Below are 26,732 nucleotides of genomic sequence, written 5' to 3'. Positions count from 1 at the left end.
TTCCCACAGGTGAAAAATCTAGAAGGCTCTTGAGGGCTCATAGGACAGCTCCACGAGTTGATTTTTTCCTTCTCACTGCTATGCCATCTCTAAAGCATGCCTTCATCCTTATGGCACAAACTTACTGCCTGAAAACCCGCGAACCCAACTTTCTAGGAAGTAAAATTCACTTTAAAAGGTCATGAGGGCCGAGTGCAGTGGCTTACGCCTGTAATCTCAGCACTTTGGGAGGCCGAGGCAAATCACCTGAGGTCAGGAGTTCAAGACCAGCCTGCCCAACATGGTGAAAGCCCATCTCTACTAAAAATGCAAAAAAAAAGAATTAGCTGGTAATGGTGGCAGACGCCTGTAATCTCAGCTACTTGGGAGGCTGAGGCAGGAGAATTGCTTGAACCTGGGAGGCAGAGGTTGCAGTGAGCTGAGATGACACCATTGCACTCCAGCCTGGGCGACAAGGCGAAACTTCATCTCAAAAAGAAAAAAAAAAATAGGCCGGGCGCGGTGGCTCAAGCCTGTAATCCCAGTACTTTGGGAGGCTGAGGCGGGCAGATTGCGAGGTCAGGAGTTCAAGACCAGCCTGGCCAACATACTGAAACCCTGTCTTTACTAAAAATACAAAAATCAGGCGGGCATGGTGGCAGGTGCCTATAGTTCCAACTACTTGGGAGGCTGAGACAGGAAAATCGCTTGAACTCGGGAGTCGGAGGTTACAGTGAGCCGAGATCATGCCAATGCACTCCAGCCTGGGCAACACAGCGAGACTCCGTCTCAAAAGAAAAAAAAAAGAACAAACGCGCCCAATTTATACCTAATTGGCTAAAATGTAGTCACTTAGGCACATTTGGCTGCAAAAGACTATAAAAGAAGCTATTTTAAGCTGGGAAGCAGTGTGTCCACTGAAGTCTGTGTTCTGTGACTTTAAATAAAAAAACTGGTTTCTGTTACAATGAAGTAGAGACTAGGTTTGGTGAGGCACTCATCCATCCTTGCTCACCTCCAACAATTTGCGTTTACTTATTTCTTCAATCCCTTTCCATCCCCTCTTAGTTCTCTACCTTTTGTCCTGAAAACCCCAAAAATCTCTTGATTCTGGTCATTCTCTTCCTTTCACTGCAAATAATAAAAAATAAAACCTTATTTCTCTTTACAATTTCTTTCACTTTTTTTCTTTTGTGCTGTTCCCAATCCCTAAACACCATCTCACGTTTAGATTACACAGCTTCCTACTTCGTCTCAGAGTTCCTGCGGGCACTTTATAACCCTTTTACCCCAACCAAATTCTTAAATTTTATTTTATTTATATTTAGCGTCACAAATAACACACGAGTAAATTATTGTTGTTTTTTTTTTTTAAAAAAGTATAATTATCTCCAACGTCTCCCTTGGACACACCAATGGCTACGTTAAGCTCTTTAGAATGTAGAAATGAAAGAACGCCTCCCGGGTTCAGGCCGTTCTACTGAACAAATGAACGGATGGCACGTAAATGCGTTTTTACAATTTGTTCGTGTGAAACCGGTACACTAAGGCCCTCTGTCATTGCGGGCTTCGCTGCCACCATGAAGGTCTTTCCCAACAAAAAGCGGGCTTCTCTGCTACAAATCTGAAGCGCAAGCATAAACCCATGCCGTGCCTGTTACCGCCCAGGCCTGAGCAGGCGGGGCGAAGGCAGGAATGAGATTCTCGTGAGTTCTCGGATCTGCCCGGAAAACGCCCTCGAGGCAGTACTCTGACGTATTTCCGTAGCGCCAGGGAAGAGGGAAGTCGTGGTGGTCGCGGGGAAGCGGGGAAGATGGTGGTCACCAGATCTGCACTGGCTAAGGCCGGCATCCACGCCGCGTCGGCTGAAAGTTCCGGGCAGAAGGTAGGAAATCCCGTCTTCCCTACTTCTCCCCGCTCCGCAGAGCCGCACTCAGTCAGGCCGGGCAGCGCAAGGGTCAGGCTGAGGGCGAGAACTGCCGGCGCAGAGGACCCGAGCTTGCCGCGTGCTGCGGTGTCCCAGGCCCCGTCCTCAGCCTGTCACGGAAACTGTTTAGTCCTTGCCACAGTCTTTTAAGGCGATTTTTAGTATGGAATAGGGTTAGGTAACTTTCTTTGGGTCGTTCAACTCCTTAATGCAGAAGCACAGCTCAAGCTTTTAAACCATACTAATAACACGGTACCCAGGAGGGCTAATTTTGGCCACCATTCTCAAGCCCCATTTAGGGGAGCTGGAGGAAAAGCTTCGTTTTCACGTGGGGAGGTTGGCTGCGGTCCAGCACCACCTCGTTAAGGCGTGAGAAGGGCCGTGATGACGCCGCCTGGTGACTCTTAGTGGCGTTTGTCGACTGATTCTGATTGTGCAATGCAGGGAACGGAGCGGCGGCGATTTTTTTCTGTATGTGAAGGTAGGGATGGCGACCTTACAGTGTGTTCCTAAACACATCGTTGTTCAGAGTTAATATTCCCCATCTCCCCTCTTCTCCTTTAGGTGGGTCGAAATGTTGGTTTACCCATTATATTTGACTTAAAGCAGAAACATTTTAATTGTTCTGCTTCCCGAGGTTACATCTAGGAAGGATGAGGCAAGTGAAGTAAATGCAGGGTTGGACCCTATGTTTAAATTTTGATTTATTTTTACTTTTATTTTTATTTATTTATTTATTTTGGAGAAGGAGTCTCACTCTGTTGCCCAGGCTGTAGTGCAGTGGCATGATCTTGGCTCACTGCAACCTCCGCCTCCCAGGTTCAGGCAATTCTCCTGCCTCAGCCTTCTAAGTAGCTGGGATTACAGGCGTGTGCCACCACGCCCTGCTAATTTTTGTGGTTTTAGTAGCGACGGGGTTTCACCAAGATGGCCAAGCAGGTCTCGAAATCCTGACATCGTGATCTGCCCACCTCGGCCTCCCAAAGTGCTGGGATTACAGGAGTGAGCCACCACACCCTGCCAAATTTTGATTTTTTTTAAATCATGAGTTGGGCGGGTTTTTTGTTGTTGTTGTTGTTGTGTGTTTTTGTTTTTTGAAGTGAAAGGTCTCACATATTTATTACTGAACCCAGGCAACCAAAACCTTGTTGTTGTTGTTTTTTTTTTTAACATGAATAATGGAAGCACTGTGCGTTGTACTAATGCCTTCATAACAGATACAGAAAGGAAACTGTTCAAACTTCTCCAGATGGCAGTGACATTTTTCAGCTTGATTTGGTAACACAACTGTGACCTACAGACAGCATAAATATGTGTGCCATCACATGTGTAATTTCTTACAGACCAAGTTTGGCTCTTCTCCAATGTCTCCTTTTGGAGTTGTACCTGATTTTATTACCAGTTTTCATCCGAATCCACTGGGGAATGGGACGGTTTTGCTTTTGTTTCTTGGCCAGGAATCGCTTAATCCTGAAAGTCTTGTGAGAAGACATGGCGAGAAACGGAGTAATGCACACACCACGATGGCGGAGAAAGGAAGAGAGCTGTTGTTGTTGTTTTCGAAGATTATCTTGTTTACTTGGTTTTAGCTTTTAGGGTCTGTACTTCATTTGCTTTGCCCTTGTTCCAGCCCTACCTAAATTACTGTGTGTTTTCCCTGCCTTGCAGAGTTCTGCTGCTAATGAGATTGAAGCACATCCAGAAAGTAGTACTGGATCTGATGACCGAACTACTGCTGAGTCGCAGACCACTGGGAAACAAAGTTCAATCCCTAGAACTCCTAAAACTACAAAGAGAAAGAGCAGAACTACAGGCTCACTACCAAAGGGGACTGAACCATTCACAGATGGCGAGACCTCTGAGGCAGAGTCAAATTATTCTTCTGTGTCTGAGCACCATGATACCATTTTAAGAGTAACTAGGAGAAGACAGATCTTAATTGCATGCCCCCCAGTGTCCGGTGTTAGGAAAAAGCTGAAAGTAACTCCAACAAAGGAGCCTTATACTGAGGAAGTAGTCTCTGAAGCAGAATCTCATGATTCAGGTATTTCTAGAATTGTGCTTCCCACAGAAGAAACGATAGGAACTAGAAGAAGTAAAGCTAAATCTCTGACAGATCCAAGCCAAGAATCTCATACAGAAGCTTTATCTGATACTGAGATATCAAGCTTAGACATTTCATACTCTGGAATTGCAACTAGGAGAACAACCAGGAGTATGCAGAGGAAATTTAAGGCATGCACTGAAAAGAAAGATATTAAGATTGTACCAGGAAATGAGAAACAGATCATGGGAACACCTGTGAATTCAGAAGATTCAGATACCAGACATACTTCCCATTTACAAGCAAGATCTCTTTCTGAGATAAATAAGCCAAATTTCTGTAATAATGACTTTGATGATAACTTCTTCCACAGAAGTTCAGAAAATAAACTAACAGTGCAAGAACAGGCCAATGTTGAATCTGTTAAAGAAGTAAAACAGAATTGTAAGGATTTGGATGAAGATGCCAATGGAATAATAGACGAGGGGAAAGAAATTAATGAGAAAAGTTCTCAGCTGAAGAATTTTTCTGAACTTCAGGACACTAGCCTTCAACAGTTAGTTTCTCAGAGACATTCAACCCCCCAAAATAAAAATGCTGTATTGGTGCACTCTAATCTGAACTCTGAGGCGGTAATGAAATCATTAACTCAAACATTTGCGATTGTAGAAGTAGGCAGATGGAATGACAAGAAAAAGAGCCCCCCAAAAGCAAGTGACCTGATAAAGTTTGGTGATTGTCGTGGTAGCGATGATGAAGAAGAATCCACAGTTATAAGTGTCAGTGAAAACATGAACAATGAAAGGAATGTAGATTTTGAATGTGATACCAAACTATACACCTCTAGACCTAACACATCTCAGGATAAAGATAATTCTGTCTTATTAGTTCTCAGCAGTGATGAAAGCCAACAGTCTGACAATAGTGAGAATGAAGAGGATACTTTATGTTTTGTTGAAAATAGTGGCCAAAAAGAGTCATTAAGTGGAAACACGGGAAGTATGTCATGTGACAATGCATTGTTTATAATTGACACAACTCCTGGAATGAGTGCTGATAAAAATTTTTACCTGGAAGAGAAAGACAAGGCAAGTGAGGTTGCCATTGAGGAAGAAGAGGAAGAGGATGAAAAAAGTGAAGAACAATCATCAGACCGTGATGAAAATGAAGATGAATTTAGTGATGAAGAAGACTTACTAAATAACACAAAAGCTAAACTGTAAGTTTTTTCCTTGTTTTACAAGCTTTTTGATACATGTATTTCAAGTGGTTAATTTGCCATAAAAATATGAAATGTTAGCATGGGGAATGAGAAAAATCACTGCCTTGGGTTCTTCATGGAATAGCTCTTCTATCCAGTATGTCCCTTGTATTTTTTGATACCTATTTTAGTAATATTTTTCTGCCAATCATAGCTAAAAGTGCTCCTTTTGGTGACATGTTAGAAATCATCTGCTGGATGCAGTGACTCATGCCTGTAATCCCAGCACTTTGTGAGGCTGAGGCAGGAGGATCACTTGAGCCCAGGTAGGTGTTTGAGATCAGTCTGGGCAACATAGGGAGACCCTATCTCTACAAAAACAATTTTTTTTTTAATTAGCCTGGTGTGGTGACCTGTGCCCCTGTGGTCCCAGCTACTTGGGAAGCTGAGGTGGGAGTATTGCTTGAACCCAGCAGATTGAGGCTGCAGTGAGCCATGATTGTGCCACTGCACTCCAGCCTGGACAAGAGGGAAATGTTTCAGAAAAAAAAAAAAAGACATTATATGTTAAGATTTTTGTATGTGAAAATCATATGTTAAGATTTGTGTGCATGGTTAAGAGCAATAACTGGCTCACACCTGTAATCCTCGGAGGCTGAGGCAGGTGGATCGCTTGAGCTCAGGGATTCAAGACTGGCTTGGGCACCCATCTCTACAAAAAATTAAAAAAATAAAACAAGCTGGGCATGGTGGCAAGCTCCTGTGGTCCTGGCTACTGGGGAGGTTGAGGTGGGAGGATCACTTGAGCCCACGAGGTAGAGGTTGCAGTGAGCTGAGATCACACCACAGCACTCCAGCCTGGGTGACAGCAAGACCCTGTCTCAAAAAAAAAAAAAAAAAAAAGAATACAGTATGTTCTCTTGTGTGTCTGCCGCCTTTCACTCAGAATATTGTTTCTGTAATTCATCCATGTTACTGTGTATGCCAGTAGTTCATTCTTTTTATTGCTGAGTGTTATTCCATTGTATGACTATACAACAATGAATTTATCTGTTCAACTATTGATAGACATTCGGGTTGTATACAGTTTTCAGTATTGTATTTATGTCAAACGATCATTTAAAGTTGAATGCAAACTCACTTTGGGAGACTGAAGCAGGTATATCACCTGAGGTCAGGAATTGGAGCCTAGCCTGGCTGCTGGGCGTGGTGGTGGGCCCCGGTAATCACAGCTACTTGGGAGGCTGAGGCAGGAGAATCACTTGAACCCAGGAGGCAGAGGTTGCAGTGAACTGAGATCGTGCCATTGCACTCCAGCCTGGGCAACAGCAAAACTTTTCTCCAAAAAAAAAAAAAAGACTGAGTGCAAACCAAGCTGGGTTATGGTGTCATCCACCTGTATATATGTAGTCCCTTAGTTGGGACTATATATACACATTCAGGGTTGAGAATTGCTGCTAAGACACTGCACTAGAATGATTTCGCTTTCCAGTAGAGGTTGATTATGCTTTCACTTACTCAATGTATGTGGATAATGAGGGAGGAAAGTTACTATAAGTCCAAGTATACTTATTAAAAGGACCCTTTCATAATATAAAGTAGAAATTATCATTACATAAATATAGCAGAAGCCCAGGTCAACTCTAGAAGATCCCAGTTTGGTAGGTCTGGGGTATGACATTTGTATTTTTAAAACACTCCTGTGGGATGGATGCTCATATCTGTTGGAGACCCACTTTAGAGATACTAGCAAATACCCTTAGTCACCCAGGAAAAAACATTTAAGTTTTGATAACTTGGAAGTTCAAGAACCTGCCTTTCTCAATGGTTTGAGAGATGGAGATGTGTACATTTATTAACTCACTACCTATATATGAAGGTGAATTGTCAGGTATATTTCCTTCTCTCTTTTTCTGTAATTCTTTATAAACTCTCTTTATGAAATCTATTGCTATTTTATATGGCCTTAATCTTCTTTTTTTGTTGTTTAAACAGAGTCTTGCTCTGTTGCCCAGGCTGGAGTACAGTGATGTGATCTTGGCTTACTGCAACCTCTGTTTCCTGGATTCAAACGATTCCCTTGCCTCAGCCTCCCTAGTAGGGCTTACAGGTGTGCACCATCACACCTGGCTAATTTTTTTGTATTTTTAGTAGAGACGGGGTTGCACCATTTTGGTCAGGCTGATCTCAAACCCATGACCTCAAGTGATCCACCGGCCTCAGCCTCTGAAAGTGCTGGGATTACAGGCGTGAGCCACCACATCTGGCCTGCCTTAATCTTCTCTAAAAAAGTCTGGGGAGTAAATATGGATGTGTTCCCCCAAAACCTTTTCTTTTTAATTCATTGTTTTGCAAGAGTTTCTTCTAAATGAATCTATTTTTACTAGATTTAAAATACCCATTTTCAAGGGTTTAAGATCACTTTGAGCAACATAGTGAGACCCTGTCACTAACAAAAAAAAGGAAAAGAAAAAATGAGCCAGGTGTGGTGGTGCTTACCTGTAGTCCCAGTCACCCAGGGAAGTTGAGGCAGGAAGATCACTTGAGTCCCAAGAGTTCAAGGCTGCAGTGATCACCACTACACCCCAGCCTGGGCAACAGTGAGACCTTGTCTCAGAAAATAAAATTATAAAACATATTCAGAGTTTTTTTAGGAATTCCTTGTAAACATAAGATACTTTTTTTTTTTTTTTATCATTGATTATACAAGGGAAGAGAAGAATAAGTGATATTTTTAAGTGCAATCTTGTCTCCATTTTGATTTAATTACTTGGTCTTTAAGTGATGATTTCTTTTTCAGTCTAAAGTTGACAAGCAGCAGCATAGACCCTGGTCTGAGTATCAAGCAGTTGGGTGGTTTGTATATTAATTTCAATGCAGATAAACTACAGTCTAACAAGAGGACCCTAACACAGATCAAGGAGAAAAAGAAAAATGAGGTAAGTTAATTGTGCTTAGGTTTTCATGGAAGTAACTAATCACTTTAGAAATTAGTCCTGGGTAAAAGACTAATTTTCCTACAGTGAAACCACATTGTTCTAATGTGTTAGGTTTTTCCTCCTCTCTAAAAGTCATTTCTTTTTACAATAAAATCCTGTCAATGATAATGCTTTAAAAATAAATCAATGCAGGGTCAGTGTTCATCATCTTACACCCATGAATAATGATCCCAGGGATTTTGTTTTCTTCTCCTTTCGTGCTATACTTTTAGTTCTTAAGTTCTTAACTAATGTAGACTCTGTTGAAAATCTGAAAGCTGTGAGTGCCTGCCTCTTCCACCAGGAAAAAATACACATGTGTATATAGACGTTTTACATATAATTCCAGAAGGAATTACTATTGGGGAAAACTTACGCAAACCTTAGCTTTAGCCAACACCTTGCACTGCTTTCTCCTAAAACTCTATTTTCTAGCCTTGATGCCTCCCACTTTCACTTTCAGACCTTTAAATCCAAGTGCCTGTTTGTTAATTTAGATGTCATCAGGCATTTGACCTCACTAATTCCCCTTTCCCTGCTTGAACCAGGAATCTTTTGTATTCTCTCTTTTGGCTGATGAGAACAAAATCTATTTCCTTTTGTAGTCAGTCACTAAGTCTCTAGGGGAAGATGCTTCTCTGCTTCCTCCTTTTCAAGCGACTGTCACCAGCTAGTACAGGCCTTTGTTTCTCATCTAGACTATTCCAGTGGCCTTACTGATCTAGTTTTCATCGTCGTCTTCAAGCCATCCTCCATACTTCTGCCAGATTTCTCTTTCTAAAAACACAGATCCGTCTGGGCAAGGTAGGTCACATCTATGATCCCGGCAATTTGGGAGGCTGAGGCAGGAGAACTGCTTAAGCCCAGGAGTTTGAGACCAACCTGGGCAACATAGCAAGACCACATCTCTCTTTCCCATCCCCAGAAACACACCACACACAGCAATGTGACATGGTATTCACTTAAATCATTCAAGGTACGTCTCTACCCCATGCCCAACTGTCATCTGCTCTGTTCTTGCCACTGAAGACTACTGTAGTTGCCTGAAACTGCTTTTCCGTAAGCAAGTGCAAAAATAATTGATTGTTGCCTTTGGGGAACATTTTACCTCCAGTCCTGCCTCTACAGCCCCTCTGTGTTTCCATAACATCTAGAATAAATCTGATTCATTATTGATCATGTGATATGTTAATTCACCATCTTTTATTCCTAAAACGGTTTTTTCAGTCTTTTTTTTGGGCTGCATAATTTTGTTGTTAGATGTTCTGTGCATTGTAGGATGTTTAACAGCATCCCTATCTTCTGCCAACTAGATGTCAGTTGCATTCTTCCCTCTCCTTACCACCACCAAAAATGTCTCCAGACATTGCCAGATGCTCCCAATTGAGAACCACTGTCTTTGAGCCTAGTACGGTACTTGACACACAGCAAACTCTTAATCATTTGTTAAGTAAATATTATGCCCCCTTTTATGAGTGATAGGAAAGCTTAGACGGCTGCCCGTACCACACAGAAACTTCTAGGCCTGAGTCTGAATTGTGTGGCTGTTAATTTCTGAGTTGATCATTTCAAATGTCAGTCCCAAATTAATGCTTGTACTATGTTCCTGTAAACTATTTCGAGGGCTACAGGGCAGTCTTATTTGGTTCTTGTACTGAGAAAAATGCTAATTAACCTGAGGTTCTTTTAATCACACAGAATTTTAGGAGAATATAATTATCCTAGACAAGTAACAAAAGTACAGAAGTCATTTAGGAAAAGATAAATGGATTTGACTGCACAAATGTATTTATTTTGGAGAAATGTGGTTTCCCTGTGTTACCTAGGCTAGTCTTGAACTGCTGGCCTCAACTGATTCTCCTGCCTTGGCCTCCTAAAGTGTTGGGATTATAGGGGTGAGCCACTGTACCCAATCTTTTTTTTCTTTTTCCTTTTTTTTTTTTTTTTTTTTGAGGGGGGAGACAGGGTCTCACTCTGTTACCCACGCTGGAGTGAGTGGCAGTCATAGCTTGCTGCAGCTCAAGTGATCCTTCTGCCTTAGTGTCCTGAGTAGCTGGGACTACAGGTGTGTGCCACCATTCCCAATTAGTGTGTGTGTGTGTGTGTGTGTGTGTACAGTCAGGGTCTTGCCATGTTGACCAAGGTGGTCTAAAACTCCTGGCCTCAAGTGATCCTCCTGCCTCGGCCTCTCCAAAGCACTGGGAATATAGATGTGAGCCACTTTGCTGGGCTGACTAAACAAAATTTTAAAACTTACCTAACTTTAAACTATTGAAAAACTTATATAACATTCAGATTATTATTTTAAAACCAATTTTATGTTTTTATAGCTTCTGCAGAAAGCCGTCATTACACCTGATTTTGAAAAAAACTACTGTGTTCCACCATATAGTGAATCAAAGTATCACCTTCAGAAAAAACGCAGAGTAAGTACAGCGACTTAATTAAAATGCTTAGATATGTTTGACTATATATTTTCAGCTTATACAACATAACTGCACAATTAAACTATATGTATCTGTTGGTCTATATATGAGTCCAAAGAAAATAATTACAGATTTCTAAGGGCTGTAAAATATAGTACCATAAATACATTATGTATAGATTTCACAGCCACAGTGGTGCATATATAGGTAGAGCTTTTTTTTTTTAATAGATTGCTTCTATCTGCCGTTTCAACTAGTTATCCAGAGAGCTTGGAGGAAAGTTGAGGATGGTACTCTAGTAATGTCACTAATATGGAGCATCCTGGCACATGGTAGGCACTCTAGACTAAATATTTGTTGTATGAATGAAACAAAAATAACTTGCTAGAAGTTTTCAAAAGAATAGTAATTTTTTTTCAAATCTGAACCCCCCCAAAAAAGAAAAAAAGAATAGTAATATTTTGTTTTATTATAGAAATAACACAAGTTTCTGGATCATTGTTGTGAGTGGTTTTATGAGACTCAAGTGACTGAATAAAAATGTTTACATTTAAGCTCTAGAAATGAAAGTGTTTTTGTACATTCTTTTACCGCATATGGTCTGTGGTAGACAATAAAAATTGAAGTTGTGTATTATTCTCCCAGCAAGTCAGCAGTTACTCTCTGAGACAGAAAATAGATTTTAGGCCAGGTGCCATGGCTCATGCCTGTAATCCCAGCATATTGGGAGGCTGAGGTGAGTCACGAGGTCAGTAGTTCAAGACCAGCTTGGCCAGGATGGTGAAACCTCAGTTCTACTAAAAATACAAAAATTAGCCAGGCATGGTGGTTGGCACCTGTAATCCCAGCTACTCAAGAGGCTGAGGCAGGAGAATCACTTGATCCAGGAGGCAGAGGTAGCAGTGAGCCAAGATCGTGCCACTGTACTTCAGCCTGGGAGACATCAAGACTCCATCTCAAAAAAAAAAAAAAAAAAATTTTTTTTAAGGAGTCCTCATTTACGAAACTGATAATCCTGTGCCTAATTTAGCAGAGAAGTCACTTTTTGTGATTTAATCCCTTTTATCGCTATGATTCTGGAGATAAATGCTTTCTATAAAGTAACCATTTGTTTTTAATTCACAGAATTTTCTGTATATGTTACTTCAGTGGAAATGAATTCTATTCTCTTAGCTGTTAGAATGTTTATTTTTGAAATGTGAATTTCAGAAAGAACGACAAAAAACGGCAGGGGATGGCTGGTTTGGTATGAAAGCTCCAGAAATGACAGATGAACTGAAAAATGATCTTAAAGCACTGAAGATGAGAGCCAGCATGGACCCGAAAAGATTTTACAAGAAAAATGATAGAGATGGCTTCCCCAAGTACTTCCAGGTATTAAGCAAACAGAATAGTGATGATGATCTGTGGATTTTAGTTTGGAAAGCACTATAGTGATCTTTAAAGTTTACTCCGGAAGTAGAGGATATTTCTATTGTGCCTGCTTAATGTATCGACCATATCTTCATAGGCCATGTAATAATGGCCATAATACAATTCAGCCACTATTAATTTGATCACATTTAGAGAGACAGTGTTACAAATGGTTTCCAGGTCAACTCTCTAAAACATGTTGAACCTGTAAAGTTCAGTATGTGAATGTAATAGTACTAGCCTAACAGCAAGAGTCCATACAGGATGGAGGGGAAAAGAGGGTATGATGTGTACTAATTCAAGTCGGTTTTTAAAATGTTTTCATCTGTTCATATTACACCTCTGCTCAGAAACGTTAATTGATGAATTATGACATAAAGGATTGAGTCTATATCCCTTAATAGAGCCATTAATAACTAGTTCACCTGCCTTTTGTCATATAGCCCAACAAATTCCAACACATTCAGCTACTCAGTCTTGTAAGAATGTGTACATACCAGTCCTTGCATTATTTAACTTTGCATATGCATGATTCTTGTTTGCTTGGTGAAATTTTACCCATACAAATTCAAGCTAAAATATCATTCTTTGTTAAATCTTCTTTACCTTTCTTAGGTAGAATTGGTCGGTTTGTCTTGAGCATCTATAAGTGTTTTGTTCCGCACATCCCCCCGTTATGCTTTAATTTTTTAGTTACCTTTCTGTGGGGCTTCCTTAAGACTATAGGCTCCTCACTGCGGAAACCAGATGTTCTAACATGTAACACAGCATCTGGTGCATAGTGGTCACTGTAAATTTTAGTTAATTGAGTATATGAACAAATGCAGAATGATCACTAAGTAAGCTAAGCTGTGGCAGCCTTTGTGATGACCTAGGAAACCAAATAGGTATGCAGTAGAATTTATGTCTTAACTCATTGATTCGGGAAACTAGAACAAAAAGTATATATTATCTGTTCCACTTTTCTCCTTTAGTTATACTGTTCATCATGAATTTTGTGTTTAGCAAAGAAATTTTGGATCTACTATAAACTAATGAAGAAACATCATTAGTAGCACCAGTATGCTACTTTTTTTTTTTTTTTTTTTTTTTGCTTTAAAAAATGGCAAAATTTACATTACTATTGGTGTAATTGTAAGCTTGTGCTGTCCATTCCTTTCTCTAAATATAATTAGAGCTACACTGAAGTATGAAAGCAGCTTGGCAGTCAGGTAGTGCATGACTTATTTCAATCAATTGTTCACAGATTGGAACCATTGTTGACAATCCAGCTGATTTCTACCATTCAAGAATTCCCAAGAAGCAAAGGAAAAGAACTATTGTGGAAGAACTGCTGGCTGATTCTGAGTTCAGAAGGTAAAGGAATTTATATTTATTTTGTAATATGTATACTTTGCTTTAAAATATGTGTAAACTTATAAAATTTCAGATAATTGAAAAATAACTCATTTAAAATAACCCATGTTAACATGAATATATATTTCTATGAAAATAAATAATGTAGTGCAAATCTCTTTACTGCCTGGCTTAACTAAAGAAAGAGGCTCATACCTGCTTCTACAGATACCACACATCACATAGACCCTGGAAAACATTGTACACTCATAAGACAGTGATGGTGAAAAAAAGCAATTAATGCCTTAGTATTCTTGAGAAAATAGTTTTTAAATAGTTTTTACCTAGTGGATTCCTTGAAAGGGCCTATTCCACAGACCACATTTTGAAAACCATTGGTTGATTCTAAGAAATATATATCATACTGTGCATTTTCAGGGTAAGTGTGACTTTCTTGTTTTGCTTATTCCTTATTTTTGCACTTTTACTCCTCAAAAATGTTTAAAGCATTTGATACTGCCTGGTAGTGGATATGGGTCTTTAGTGGTTGAAAGTTTTCAAAAATTCTTCCTATGACAGTTGGCATTATTTCTCTCTAGATTGCAAGCAAGCTCTATGAGGCAGAGACTATACTTGTCCACCACTCCATTCCCAACTTCTACCCCAAGGTTATATTAACTTGTAACTTCTGATATATCAAACATAAAGGTCTGATTTTGCTTTTCAGATACAACCGAAGGAAGTACTCAGAGATCATGGCTGAAAAAGCAGCAAATGCGGCAGGAAAAAGGTTCCGAAAAAAGAAGAAATTTCGCAATTAAGATTTGCCATGCAAACTGCAACATTTTACATCGCTCCTTTATTTACTTAAGACTTTTGTTTGTTTTTGTTTTTGTTTGAGACGGAGTCTCATTCTTGTCACCCAGCCTGGAGTGCAGTTCTGTGATCTCAGCTCGGCTCACTGCATCCTCCGCCTCCTGAGTTCAAGTGATTCTGCTGGCTCAGCCTCCAAAGTAGCTGGGATTACAGGCACATGCCACCATGCCCGGCTAATTTTTGCACTTTTAGTAGAGAAGGGGTTTCATTGTGTTGGCCAGGTTGGTCTCGAGTTCCTGACCTCAGGTGATCCTCCCACCTCAGCCTCCCAAAGTGCTGGGATTACAGACGTTAGCCAGTGCGCCCAGCCTATTAAAGATGTTTTGAAAACTAACACCATCATCTAAATTAATTTACCATAGACTGGTCCTGTTCATACAGGAATTCCTATTTGAAAAAAGTTGATTTAAGAATTGATTACATGCCCTTGGAAAATAGGGGTGTCTACAAAAGACCCACCCTGGCTTAGACTCTTTAAGGAAAAAAAGAAAAAAGAATCCCAACCATTTTAAGGTAACTGAGTTTGTAAAGTTTTCAATGCTTAGTTATTTAAAGAAAATTTAATTCAAAGACATTTAGGAAGAATAAAGTTTGCTAACATATTCAAAGAACTTTTAAAAATGATCAAAGATATCAAAGATATATAAACATTATAATTAATAGGTATTTTTATGTGTGTATGTGTGAGTGTGTCTGTGTAGGGGATGAGAGGTGGTAGAGAGGCAATGTCCTATAGTTAGCTATAGAATTCAGATCCACGCCAGGTGTGGTGGCTCACTCCTGTAATCCCCCTGCACTTTGGGAGACTAAGGCGGGTGGATCACCTGAGGTCGGGAGTTCAAGACCAGCTTGACCAACATGGTGAAACCCTATCTCTACTAAAAATACAAAATTAGCCAGGCGTGGTATGTAATCCCAACTACTTGGGAGGCTGAGGCAGGAGAATCACTTGAACCCGGGAGGTGGAGGTTGCAGTGAGCTGATATCATGCCATTGCACCTCAACCTAGGCAACAAGAGTGAAATTCTGCCACCAAAAAAAAAAAAAAAATTCAGATCCAGAAAGTTGGGATATGAAAAAATGACCTAGAAAGCTTGGGTGAAGATCTGTTTTCCTTCTTTGGCAACTGAAACAGGAAGGAATAACTGGTTTTTATCCAGATTCAATGTTGTGGTCCAAGTAAAATGGGATTAAACAATATTTTAGGTTGGCCAGGAGGTCTTCAAAGTAATCCATCTTATGCCTATTCTACAGTGGCATAAGTATGCACCCTGGCTAAACTGCTTTCTGGCACCCAAAGAGTGCTTGTCATTTCTGTTGATACCTGGTGAGTTGTAGCTTCCTTTACATAACTATTCACTTTACCCCTATTTTTCCAGCATACCACTTCCTTGAGATTTCAGCAAATATGAAGTCTCATATTTACTGCTTGGAGTCACAACCTAGTAATAGCAGAACTGACAATAACATTCATAAGTGGAGTTAGAGAAGCTTCTATGTCTGTTCTCTTTTATTAAAAAAAACTACTTTTATTTCTGGAATAATTATGTTTTGCCTTCTACTGGATAAAAGTAGGACCTACTATGAGAGAATTGTCTCCTTTAGTGGTTCTGGCCTTCTACAAATATCTGGATATTTAAATAATGAATGAATTTGTGTTTCACTTTTTAATAAGCAAGTCTTTTGAAAAACAGGTTTTACTGACTTTGGCCTGTGTCACTAAACTCAGTTCACCTACTGGAATTTTTTTTTTTTTTTTTTTTTTTTTTTTTTTTTTTTGAGACAGTCTCACTCCATCACCCAGGCTGGAGTGCAGTGGCTCCATCTCAGCTCACTGCAACCTCGGCCTCCCAAATTCAAGCGATTATCATGCCTCAGCTTCCCAAGTAGCTGGGACTACTGGGCATGCCACAATGCCCAACTAATTTTTGTATTTTTAGTAGAGATGGGGTTTTGCCATCCTTACCTCAAGTGATCCACCTGCCTTGGCCTCCCAAAGTGCTGGGATTATGGGTGTGAGCCATCATGCCCAGCCAACTGGAACTATTTGAAGGCTTAAGATATATAAGAAAAGTGTAAAGAGTACAAAGGGCTGCCACAGTCAGGTGTGCTGGTGAAAGAGACCTTCAAGATACCCAAGAAAGATCTTGAAAGATTTCTAAAAGAATGCTATATTTATACACCATCTGGCTTCCAAATGCCTTTTTTTTTTTTTTTTTTTTGAGACTGTTGCTTTGTTGCCCAGGCTGGAGTGCAGTGGCACGATCTCAGCTCACTGCAGCCTCCGCCTCCCGGGTTCAAGCAATTCTCCTGCCTCCCGAGTAGCTGGGATTACAGCCGCCTGCTACCACCCCTGGCTGATTTTTCTATTAGTAGAAAGTTTCACCTTGTTGGCCAGGCTGGTCTTGAACTCCTGACCTCAGATGATCCACCTGCCTTGGCCTCCCAAAGTGCTGGGATTACAGGTGTGAGCCACCATGCCTGGCCCAAAATGTTTTTAAGACAAAGTAGATGCTGTTAAGACTACAGTTGATAAAGGTGGGCTCTGGCTAGTTTCTAACACAGTCAGTTTTGTGTTCAGTGTTCTACTGTATCATAAACTAGCTGCTCTAGAGAAACACCAATATTCCTGTTACTGAAAACTGGGAAAATGTCCTTAGTAACCGGTATAAATTAATGAGATTCCATTCTTGGAAGCAGCAGGTTAAAATATAATAGGGAAAAACGTTAACATTTCTGAGATATGTACCAGGTATTCAGTCTTTCGGGCAGTGACAACTATCGTTCAGAATAATTACCTATAATAGATCCCAAACCACTGAAAAACATCCAGTTGTTTACTTAATAGAATTTGTGCTTACTATTTAATTAGATTAATATCTTTATTGAAAGTTTTCAGTAAGGGTTGAAACAAAATGGGCTTTCTAATTAACCAATTCCCCAAGCATCTAATTAAAATGTAAAGTGCAGTTCTTCTCATTGTCACATAGTTTTTAAAGTGGAGAAATGCTCCCAAGAAGTAGGGTCAATACCATGACCTATAATTAAATTTTACAAGCAGATCAGTGCTCTATCAAAGAAATGAGACATCTCGAACTATGAAATGTAAGATTACATAAGTTTGTGCAAAGAGAATTCCTAGGAGGAGATACAAGATATACCTTCAAATCAAGATGGCACTATAGTTCCTCAAGCTCAATTTTATCAATTCCAGTTACCCTCATTTCCAGTTCACTTTAATGAATCACCATCATGGCCTTAGACTCATTATTTGAGAATTCAGTGGTCAAGATTCTTAGACTACCCAAATCTATTATCCTGTTAGCCTTCCCTTCAGTTCTCTCCAATTTAGCCTTGGCTGCACTTTGGAATTACCTATGATGGTTTCAAAATTCTGATGCCTGGTTCTCGCCCACTAAACATTGTGAAATGATCTCAAGCCTTTCAGCCGTTCATTCTCTGAATCCTCTATCCCCATGAAGATACATTTTTCTCCCTAACAAATCTGGACCCAATTCATCAAATATTTCAAAAAGTCTGTATGCCCCACTAGTCTCTTTATTCTTAATAGTCTTTTTTGGTTTCTGTTACTCTTCACCTACCAATCCCAGTCGAGGAAAACACTATTATCAGTCTATATTATTGAGATTCAGGAAAGGATTGACCCTCTTCTGGGTTTTCACTGCCACTCCACAATGCATTTATTTAACTTTAAATACTTCCTGCCAAATTCATTCATCCTGCAAGTCAGCTAACACTAATAATTGAGCCCTGTGCATTACATAAGCACTGGGTACAGCAGTGCAGCTAATGCAGCCTCTATAACCAAAGAGCACACAGGAGATAAAGGACACTTCTGTTCTCCCAAAACCCAACTTTCACGCCTAGGCTTAGCAAACTACTTACTTCTTCACTAAATTACTCACGGCCATCTGATGAAAACTGCCTTAGCTCATGGCCCCACCAGAATAGAGAAACTGTTCCTTCCTACCTCCTTACTGCTATAGTCAGTTTTTCCCTCAGTCTTCATCCCTTCTAACCAAGCAATGTCATTTGACACTACTGATCTTCCCCCCTTCTTGAGGCTTGAGCTTCTCTGCTTCTACAAGAAGATCAGCTTTTCTGCTTTGCTTCCCTGCTCTTTATTTTCTTACTCTATCCACCACTTAGTGGTTTCCCTAATGCCTGCCCTCATCTTTATACTGTTTGGCTTGAGTATCTTGTCCTCTCGCTCCTTCAACTTCTGCTCTCACCTCTTCAGAACACCCCAGAGTCTCCATCCTTACATCTGTATCTCCCACCCTCTGTTGCAGACTCACATTTCAGATTAACTGTGCAAATTACCCATATGAAGTACTAGGAAGTTACCTCAAAATTAACATACCTAGAAACAGGCACATCATCTTTCTGAGATGATTAAATAAAAATTAGCACTGTGCCTAGCAAGTAACAAGTACTCAAAGGGAAGCTTTGTATTTCCCTTTTCTCCCCCAGCCTCCCCATTAAACAGTTTTAATGGGGCCATACTGCTTTTTATCTTCTATGGCTCACTTCTGCCTAATGAAACACAGAAAGCCCTAAATTCAAGACCTGACATTCAAGCCCCTCCAAAAAATGACACCGCCACAGGTTTATATTCACTGCTTCCCTGCTCATGCCCTAACTTCACTTGTGCTAGTTTTTTGCCTATTTCTCTCTCAGCTCTTTTCACAGCTCCTTCTCTCCTCTGCTCTGGAGTGTCTGGATTGCAGGAAGCTCCATTTTCCAGATTCCCTTGCCAACTGGCTTCCCAGTAAGACACAAAAGACCTAGGGGCAAAAGGAGGAGAGAAACCAGGGTAGTTCTCTCTTCTGCCTTGGTTTGGGCTGCGGCCCCACCATGTTCCAAGCCCCCACCAGCCAGATGACTCGGGCTTCCAGGTTCTGGTAACACCATCTCCCATTGTCCCTCTGGCACTAGGGGTGACAGGTTTCCTACTGTTGTAGTATCTGAGTTGCCAACACTTTCAGCATTTCTGTTCCCTGTGGAACAATTCCCTGTATTAAATTCTCTAGAGTGATGTGTTTTTCTGTCTGAACCTGACTGATACATTTCAGCCAAACCAAACTACTCAATCTGAGCGTTCAATCGACATATACTGAGTTGTATGCACATTAAGTACTGTGACAGGTTCACCCTTTATGTCTTTGTTCATATGGTTAATTCCACCTAAAATATCTTTCCGGCCTCCATTTCACCTGACAAAATAGTAATGACGTGAAGCCTGTTCAGCAGCCAACACTTTGAGCATCTCCTCTGAGCCAGGCACCACACTAGGTGCTGGGGTGCACAGGAAAGGCAGTCATCCTAGCCACCACAGAGCTGATAGTCCACATGCTTCAGAACACCTTTTTCAGACTGTCTCCACTGATGTGTATACTCCCATTAGCCTGTGCTTATTTTTCCTCCACTTATTTCTATTTGATAAATGTCTATATAGCACTTAAGAGTCAAGGACTACTCTAAGGACTTAAAAATAAAACTTTTAAGTGAGAAACTGAGACACAGGTTAACCTGTAGTCACAGAATTAGTAAGCGTACATCTCTTTGTCATACTTTTATTCTTGTCTTATACTACAGCTGTCTGCACACCTCTTTCAGCATCACTAGCAGAAATTGCTGGACTTGTTCTCTTTCTTCTGTAGTTACAGGACACTTGATTTTTAGCTGACAGTGTGGCCACCTGAGCGAAAAGCTGTAATTCCCACCTTCCTATGGGATGTGAGTAGAAAGAAGTGGTATGTGTAACTTTTAGGAACTGTCCTTCAGAGTTGGATGAGGTTGGAGTAGGTATATTGACCAGAAGCAGCCATCTTGGAGCAGGAAGTGGAAGCTGCATTTTGAGGATGGAAGAATAAGAAGGCCGAGGTGCGGTGGCTCATGCCTGTAATCCTAAACTTTGGGAGGTCGAGGTGGGCGGATCACCTAAGGTCGGGAGTTTGAGACCAGCCTGACCAATATGGAGAAACCTCATCTCTACTAAAAATACAAAATTAGCCACGTGTGATGGTGCATGCCTGTAATCCTAGCTAGTCAGGAGGCTGAGGCAGGAGAACTGCTTGAACCCGGAAGGCGGAGGTTGTGGGGAATCAAGATTGTGCCATTGCGCTCCAGCCTGGGCAACAAGAGTGAAACTCTGTCTCAAAAAAAAAAAGAAGAAGAAGGAGGAACCTGGATCTCTCATGATTAAGTAGCTGCTATTCCCTGGTAGCTGCTATTTTTACATGAGAGAGAAAAAGCTTTTATCTTATAAAGTCCACTGTTACTGTGGGTGTCCTGTCATACAGCCGAAACCAATCCTAATTAATAAAACCACCAGTCTGTTCTCCTTGTCCCTCACTAGGCTCAACTTTTAAGAAAATGCACTCTATCTCACTCATGTTTGTATTTCCTTCGTGCATGGTTCATTGCGCAAACTACTACTCAAAAGTTACATATTGAAGGCGAATGGATTATGAAATATAAACTGATGGATGTAGAAGGCCCCAAATAAGGAGGAAACTGGTATGAAACCGCTCCTGACCTCTGGTCTTTTAGAATCTTTTAGAATCTGTATTGGTCACAGGTGACAAAAAGATGGGAGTGTCTCATCCTTTAAGGCAGCTTCCGCTTTGTCAGTACCTTCCTTGGGTCCTAGGTATGAGGTAGAGCTGTAGAAGAGAGCACAAAGAAACTAGGTCTTCAAACATGAACACCTTCAGCTGTCCCCTCTCTACCTTCATGCTTTTATGTCTGCCCCCTTCCCTCTTGCCTCAGGACAGCCATTTTTCTACCATTCCTAGGCTAACCATTTCACCTGACTGCCAGGACATCTTTGCATCTTAACGTTCTCCTCTGTAAAATGGGGATAATGCACACTTCTTAGAATTAGGGGATAAATGGTAAAGGTTAAATAAAGTTTCTGGCATAAAGCAGGTGTTCAAAAAATGTTAGGTGTTTCTCTTTTCCTCTTGACTCCCTTCTCCTCCAGAGGAAACTTGCTCCGTTGGTTCTTGGGCAAACACCTTTCCCCTGCATCTCTTCCTATCTCTCTGGACACCTTTTCCTGGTCTCTTTGAAGGACTTGTTCTTTGCCTGTCCTTCAAATGTCTGTGCTGGGTTTCTGTCCTCAGCCCTCATCTTTTCTTGCTGTACACTCTCCCTGCAAGATCTCATCTATGTCCAGAGCTTCAAGTGCCACCGGTAGGATAATGAAATTTATATCCCAAGCATAGATCTGTCTCCTGAGCTGCAGACCTTCTCTTCTTTTCCTTCCCTCTCCCTATACATGTCCCTTCCTATAATTCTCCTCCTGATATTCTTTCATTCTATAAATACTTACTGAGAGGCTGTTATGTGCTTGGGATTGTATATCCAGCTGCCAGATGTACATCTCCAGGATGTTCCACAGAGACCTCAAACTCAACATCTGCAAATCTGAACTCATTTCCACCCCCATCCCCAAACCCAATTCTCTCACCTTTATTTGTGGTCTCGGTGACTACTTTAGCACCCACCCATCTGCCTAATTAGAAGTGGGAGTCATTCTGACTGCTCCCTCTCTCTCCTTTACATCCCTAATTCATCAAGGCCTATCTATTTGGCCTCCCTTGAAACATCTCCAGTTTGTATACTTAACTTGCTGTCCAAACCACCTCCCTGGTTCCAGCCCTCATCATTTTCTTACCTAGATAGCTCCAATTGCCTTGGACTGGTCTTACAGCCTCCGGTTTTGTTATTCCAATTCGTGATCCCTGTTGCAGCCAGACAGATGATACAAAACACACATCTAATCCTGCTGCTTCTCAACTAGAAACTATTCAGTGGTTTCCCATTGTCTTTAAGGTTAAAGTCCACACACTTCAACACAGTGTACAAGACATACAGGATATAATCTCTGCTGGAATAACTCTGAAAAGAGGTATTTGGTTTCTATGTTTCTCCAGTAGTATCAGGAGGAGTTCCTAGAGGTGCTTAACAGATGGGCTCCTAATGGGCTTATTAATCACTGAGATCCAGCATATAGTAGAGCATAAGGGATCAATAAATGTTTTTTAAAAACAAAGTTTGAGAAATCTTTAATGGATAAGCAGTATTGGAGCTACCTGTCTGAAAGTGATCCAGGAACAGGTAGATACTCTTTTTTCCTTCCTCCTTAGCATTAAGATTTTTTTTCTTGCTTTAACTTTTTAAAAATTAATTTTTTATTATAAAGATAAGATGGGGGCTGGGCACAGTGGCTCACGCTGTAATCCCAGCACTTTGGGAGGCTGAGGTGGGCAAATCATGAGGTCAAGAGTTTTTGAGACCAGCCTGACCAACATGGTGAAACCCCATATTGAATAAAATTACAAAAACTAGCTGGGTGTGGAGGGGGGCGCCTGTAATCCCAGCTACTTGGGAAGCTGAGGCATGAGAATCACTTGAACCCGGGAGGCAGAGGTTGCAGTGAGCAGAGATCATGCCACTGCTTTCCAGCCTGGGAGACAGGGCAAGACTCTCTCAAAAAAAAAAAAAAAAAAAAAAAAAAAGATAAGATGGGCTTATTAAGAAAAAAACCTGAAACATTACATACAGTATATAGTAAAAAGGAAGGCTCCCTCCCTTCATACCACTGCCTCCCCCTGACCTAGCACTACCCTAAAGTAACTGTTAACTGAATATCTTTCTAGAAATTATGCATATACAATGATAGTAATAAACATACATAATTACTACTGTTACTATGGGCATTATTTAGCATAAATGGAATCTCATTTAAAATATTCATCTGCATATCTTTTTTCTTATAATCTTGGATATTCTTCCACAGCAGTATATATGGATCTTTCTCACTTTTTAAAGGTGTGCATTGTATTTAATTCTATGCCTCTACCACACTTTCTTTGAACAGAATATTATGGACAATCATCTAGGCTATTTCCAGTTTGGGAGCCATTACAAACAATGCTGTGTTTCCTATTCATTTAAGGTAGAGATTCACCACTTTGGGAGGTCAAGGCGGGTGGATCATGAGGTCAGGAGTTCGAGACCAGACTGGCCAAGATGGTGAAACCCCATCTCTACCAAAAATACAAAAATTAGCCAGGTGCGGTGACACACGGCTGTAGTCCTAGCTACTCGAGAGGCTGAGGCAGGAGAATCGCTTGAACCTGGGAGGCGGAGGTTGCAGTGAGCCGAGATCATGCCATTGCCCTCCAGCCTGGGTGAAAGAGTGAGACTCCATCTCAAAAAAAAAAAAAAAAAAAAAAAGATAAAGTCAATCTTTCTAAATATGCAAAAATTATGTTAGAATATTAAAATAAGTATACATCACAACCAGATAGGATCATTTCAAGAATGTAAGATGAGTTAAATATTAGAAAATCTGTTAATATATCAGACAATATTAGATCAAAGAAAAATCCCCATAGTTGATAGACAAATAGGGATAGGTATTTTCTTAATGTGATACAATATGCATGTGTGTATGTCACACCAACCCCAAAAGCCAGCATCATGCTTAGTGGAGAAACATTTCCATTTCTATAATGACCAGAAACAAGTCAAAGAAGTCCACTCTCACCATTATTATGAAAAATTATTTAACATTTTCTGGACATACTGTACTCACTGATGCTATGACAGTAAACATAATATGAAGCATAACAATTAGAAAGGAAAATATAAACTTATAATCTGAGGCTATTTCCAGATAACACAACTTAGTCAACTGAAAAACTTTTCCTTTTTTAAATTCAGCCCCTTTGAAAAGTGTATAATTCAATGGATTTTTATATATTCACAATTGTGAAACTATCACCCCTACTTCCAGAACATTTTCATCATCCCAAAAAGAAACCCCATACCCATTAGCAGTCAGTCACTTCACATTCTCCCCACTTCCAATGCCTGGAAACCACTAATTTACTTTCTGTCTCTATGGATTTGCCTATTTCAGACATTTCATATAAATGGAATCACACAATATGTGGTCTTTTGTGGCTGACTTCTTTCACTTAGCATGTTTTCAAGGCTTATTAGTATTGTAACATGAATCACTACCTCATTCCTTTTTATTGCTGAATAAAATTTCATCAAATAGATATGCTAGATCTTGTATATCCAATCATCATTTGATGGATATTTGGATTGTTTTTACTTTCTGGTTATTAAAAACAATGTTAGCCGGGCACAGTGGTTCACACCTGTAATCTGAGCACTTTGGGAGGCTGAGGCAAGTGGATAACTGGAGCCCAACAGTTCGAGACCAGCCTGGGGCAACACAGCAAAACCCCATCTCTACAAAAAATACAAAAATTAGCTGGGCGTGGTGGTGCATGGCTGTAGTCCCAGCTACTTGGGAGGCTCAGATGAAAGGATCCCTTCAGATTGGGAGGTTGAGGCTACAGTGAGCTGTGACCATGCCACTGTACTCCACTGCACTCCAGCCTGGGCGACACAGCAAGACCCTGTCTCAACCACCACAACAAAAATAATGCTGCTATGGATATTCCTGTACACATTTTTGTGTGGACATTTTTTTAGTTTTCTTGGGGATATACCTAGGAGTGGAATTGCTAGGTCCTATGGTAACTCTAATATTTAATTTTTTGAGGAATTGCCAAACTGTTTTCCAAAGAAGCCACACATTTTACAGCCCCACTGGTATTGTATGAGAGTTCCAATCCTTGCCAATGCTTGCATTGTCTTTTTTTTTATTATTTTTATTTATTTATTTATTTTTTTATAAAGATAGGGTTTCACCATGTTGGTCAGGCTGGTCTTGAACTCCTGACCTCAGATGATCCACCTGCCTTGGCCTCCAAAGTGCCTGGATTACAGGCATGAGCCACTATGCCCAGCCTATCTGTCTTTTTTTTCTAGCCATCCTACTGGATGTGAAATGGTATCTCATTGTGATTTTGAACTGAAAAACTATTTTAAATAGTAAGATAATTTAATGAGATATAAAATTATTATTTAAAATATCAAAAGCCTTCTGATATATAAATAATAACCAGTTACAAAATATAGTGGAGGAAACAATTCCAAAAAAAAAAAAAAAAGATAAACTATCAGGGAATAAAGTTAAAAAAAAGTCAAGATACACACTCCAGAAGAGCACATACAATGATAGTAATAAACATACATAATTACTACTGAACAATGAAAAGGCATAGGTGTTCTTTATTTCCTCTTGCTGCTCTTACACAGGAAGACTCAACATCCTAATTGCTTCAATTCTCATTCTCCTCCCCCCCCCCCCCCCCCCCCCCCCCAGCAGAGTCTGGCTCTGTCATCCAGGCTGGAGTGCAGTGGCACAATCTCAGCTCACTGCAACCTCCACCTCCCAGGTTCAAGGAATTCTCGTGCCTCAGCCTCCCAAACAGCTGGGATTACAGGCATGTGCCACTACGCCCAGCTAATAGAGACAGGGTTTCGCCATGTTGGCCAGGCTGGTCTCAAAACAACTGGCTTCAAGTGATCCGCCCATGTTGGCCTCCCAAAGTGCTGGGATTACAGGCATGAGGCACAGCACCTGGCCCAATTCTGTTTTAATCTATAAATATAACATGACTCCAACAAAAATACCTCCTAAAATTAGAGCCAGACTAGCTGTAGCTAAAGCTAATGTGAAATGATGATAAAGAATTGTGGCTTTACCCATAGACCCAGCCTTCGTGGGTTCTCATCCAGGCTTGCCACTTATTAGCTGTGTATCCTTGCACAAGTAACTTAACCTCTCTGTCTCAGATGCCTCTTCCATGAAAGGGGATAAAAATATCTGCCTGGTAGGGCTGTCAAGAGGATTAAATAAAGATACATAGAGCACTGAGAATAGTAGCTGGCATATAACAAATGCCAAATAAGTTCTAACTAATATTATTAGATGGGAAAAATAATAATTCAAGAATGGGTAGAAAAATCTTTAAACAAAAGTAATGAGGACTGACCCTACTAGATATTAAAACAGCACAGTTCTAGTGAATCAAAATTAAGACAGAAAGGTCAATGGAATAGAGCAGAGAATCTAGAAACCCATATGCAACAGAGAATCCAGAAACCCATATACATGTGGGAATTTAGGAAATTATAAATGTGGCACTTCAAATTACGCTGTGTAGGAGTGTTCATTAAAAGTGATTTTGGGACAAAACTTCCACTTCACTCCTTACACAAAAACACATTCCAGATGAAGCAAAGATAAAACCATAAAAGGAAAGCCATTAAAGAAATTACTTAATAATCTGAGTGTAGTATGACCCCAAACCTAGAAGCCATAAAAGATTGATAAATCCAAATACATGAATTTTTATAAGACAGAAAAACAAAATACCACAAATGGAGTCAAATAACAGACTGAAGAAGAATTATAATATATGTCACAAAGGGCTGTTTTTCATGATACCATAGAAAAATGAACACAACTCAAGAACAGATAAATTATGGAAAAAATTTACAAATTATTCTATGTATGGAAAGATAATCATCTTGATTCATAATAAAAGACACAGCCCAGGCGTAGTAGCTCCCGCTTGTCATCCCAGCACTT

The 26,732-nt window shown here is 40.3% G+C and overlaps 1 protein-coding gene, 1 long non-coding RNA gene and 1 pseudogene across 2 annotated transcripts; 1 reads left to right on the top strand and 2 right to left on the bottom strand.

Moving 5' to 3' along the window:
- The first annotated feature begins 1,712 nt into the window (after window positions 1–1,712).
- On the top strand, window positions 1,713–14,182 carry DNTTIP2 (deoxynucleotidyltransferase terminal interacting protein 2). The gene is made up of 7 exons (XM_032247912.1): window positions 1,713–1,864; window positions 3,575–5,169; window positions 7,952–8,090; window positions 10,460–10,555; window positions 11,765–11,929; window positions 13,215–13,324; window positions 14,031–14,182. The coding sequence occupies exons 1-7, from the start codon at window positions 1,793–1,795 to the stop codon at window positions 14,122–14,124; spliced, it is 2,271 nt and encodes a 756-aa protein (XP_032103803.1). The 5' UTR covers window positions 1,713–1,792; the 3' UTR covers window positions 14,125–14,182.
- Window positions 3,064–3,548, bottom strand: LOC116529975 (annotated as a pseudogene).
- Window positions 14,183–17,047: 2,865 nt separating the features above from the next.
- Window positions 17,048–22,391, bottom strand: LOC116529972. Its single transcript, XR_004259766.1, has 2 exons — window positions 20,742–22,391; window positions 17,048–19,930 (listed from the first exon to the last, which is right to left on the bottom strand). It is a non-coding gene; the product is annotated as an uncharacterized LOC116529972 (long non-coding RNA).
- Between the last annotated feature and the right edge of the window lie 4,341 nt (window positions 22,392–26,732).

Source organism: Sapajus apella, unplaced genomic scaffold, assembly GCF_009761245.1.
Source record: "Sapajus apella isolate SASKATOON/1434 unplaced genomic scaffold, GSC_monkey_1.0 scaffold64, whole genome shotgun sequence".
In the NCBI taxonomy this organism is placed as follows: domain Eukaryota; kingdom Metazoa; phylum Chordata; class Mammalia; order Primates; family Cebidae; genus Sapajus; species Sapajus apella.
The sequence above is the reverse complement of the archived record's forward strand: the minus strand, read 5'-3'. Positions and strand labels throughout refer to the sequence as shown.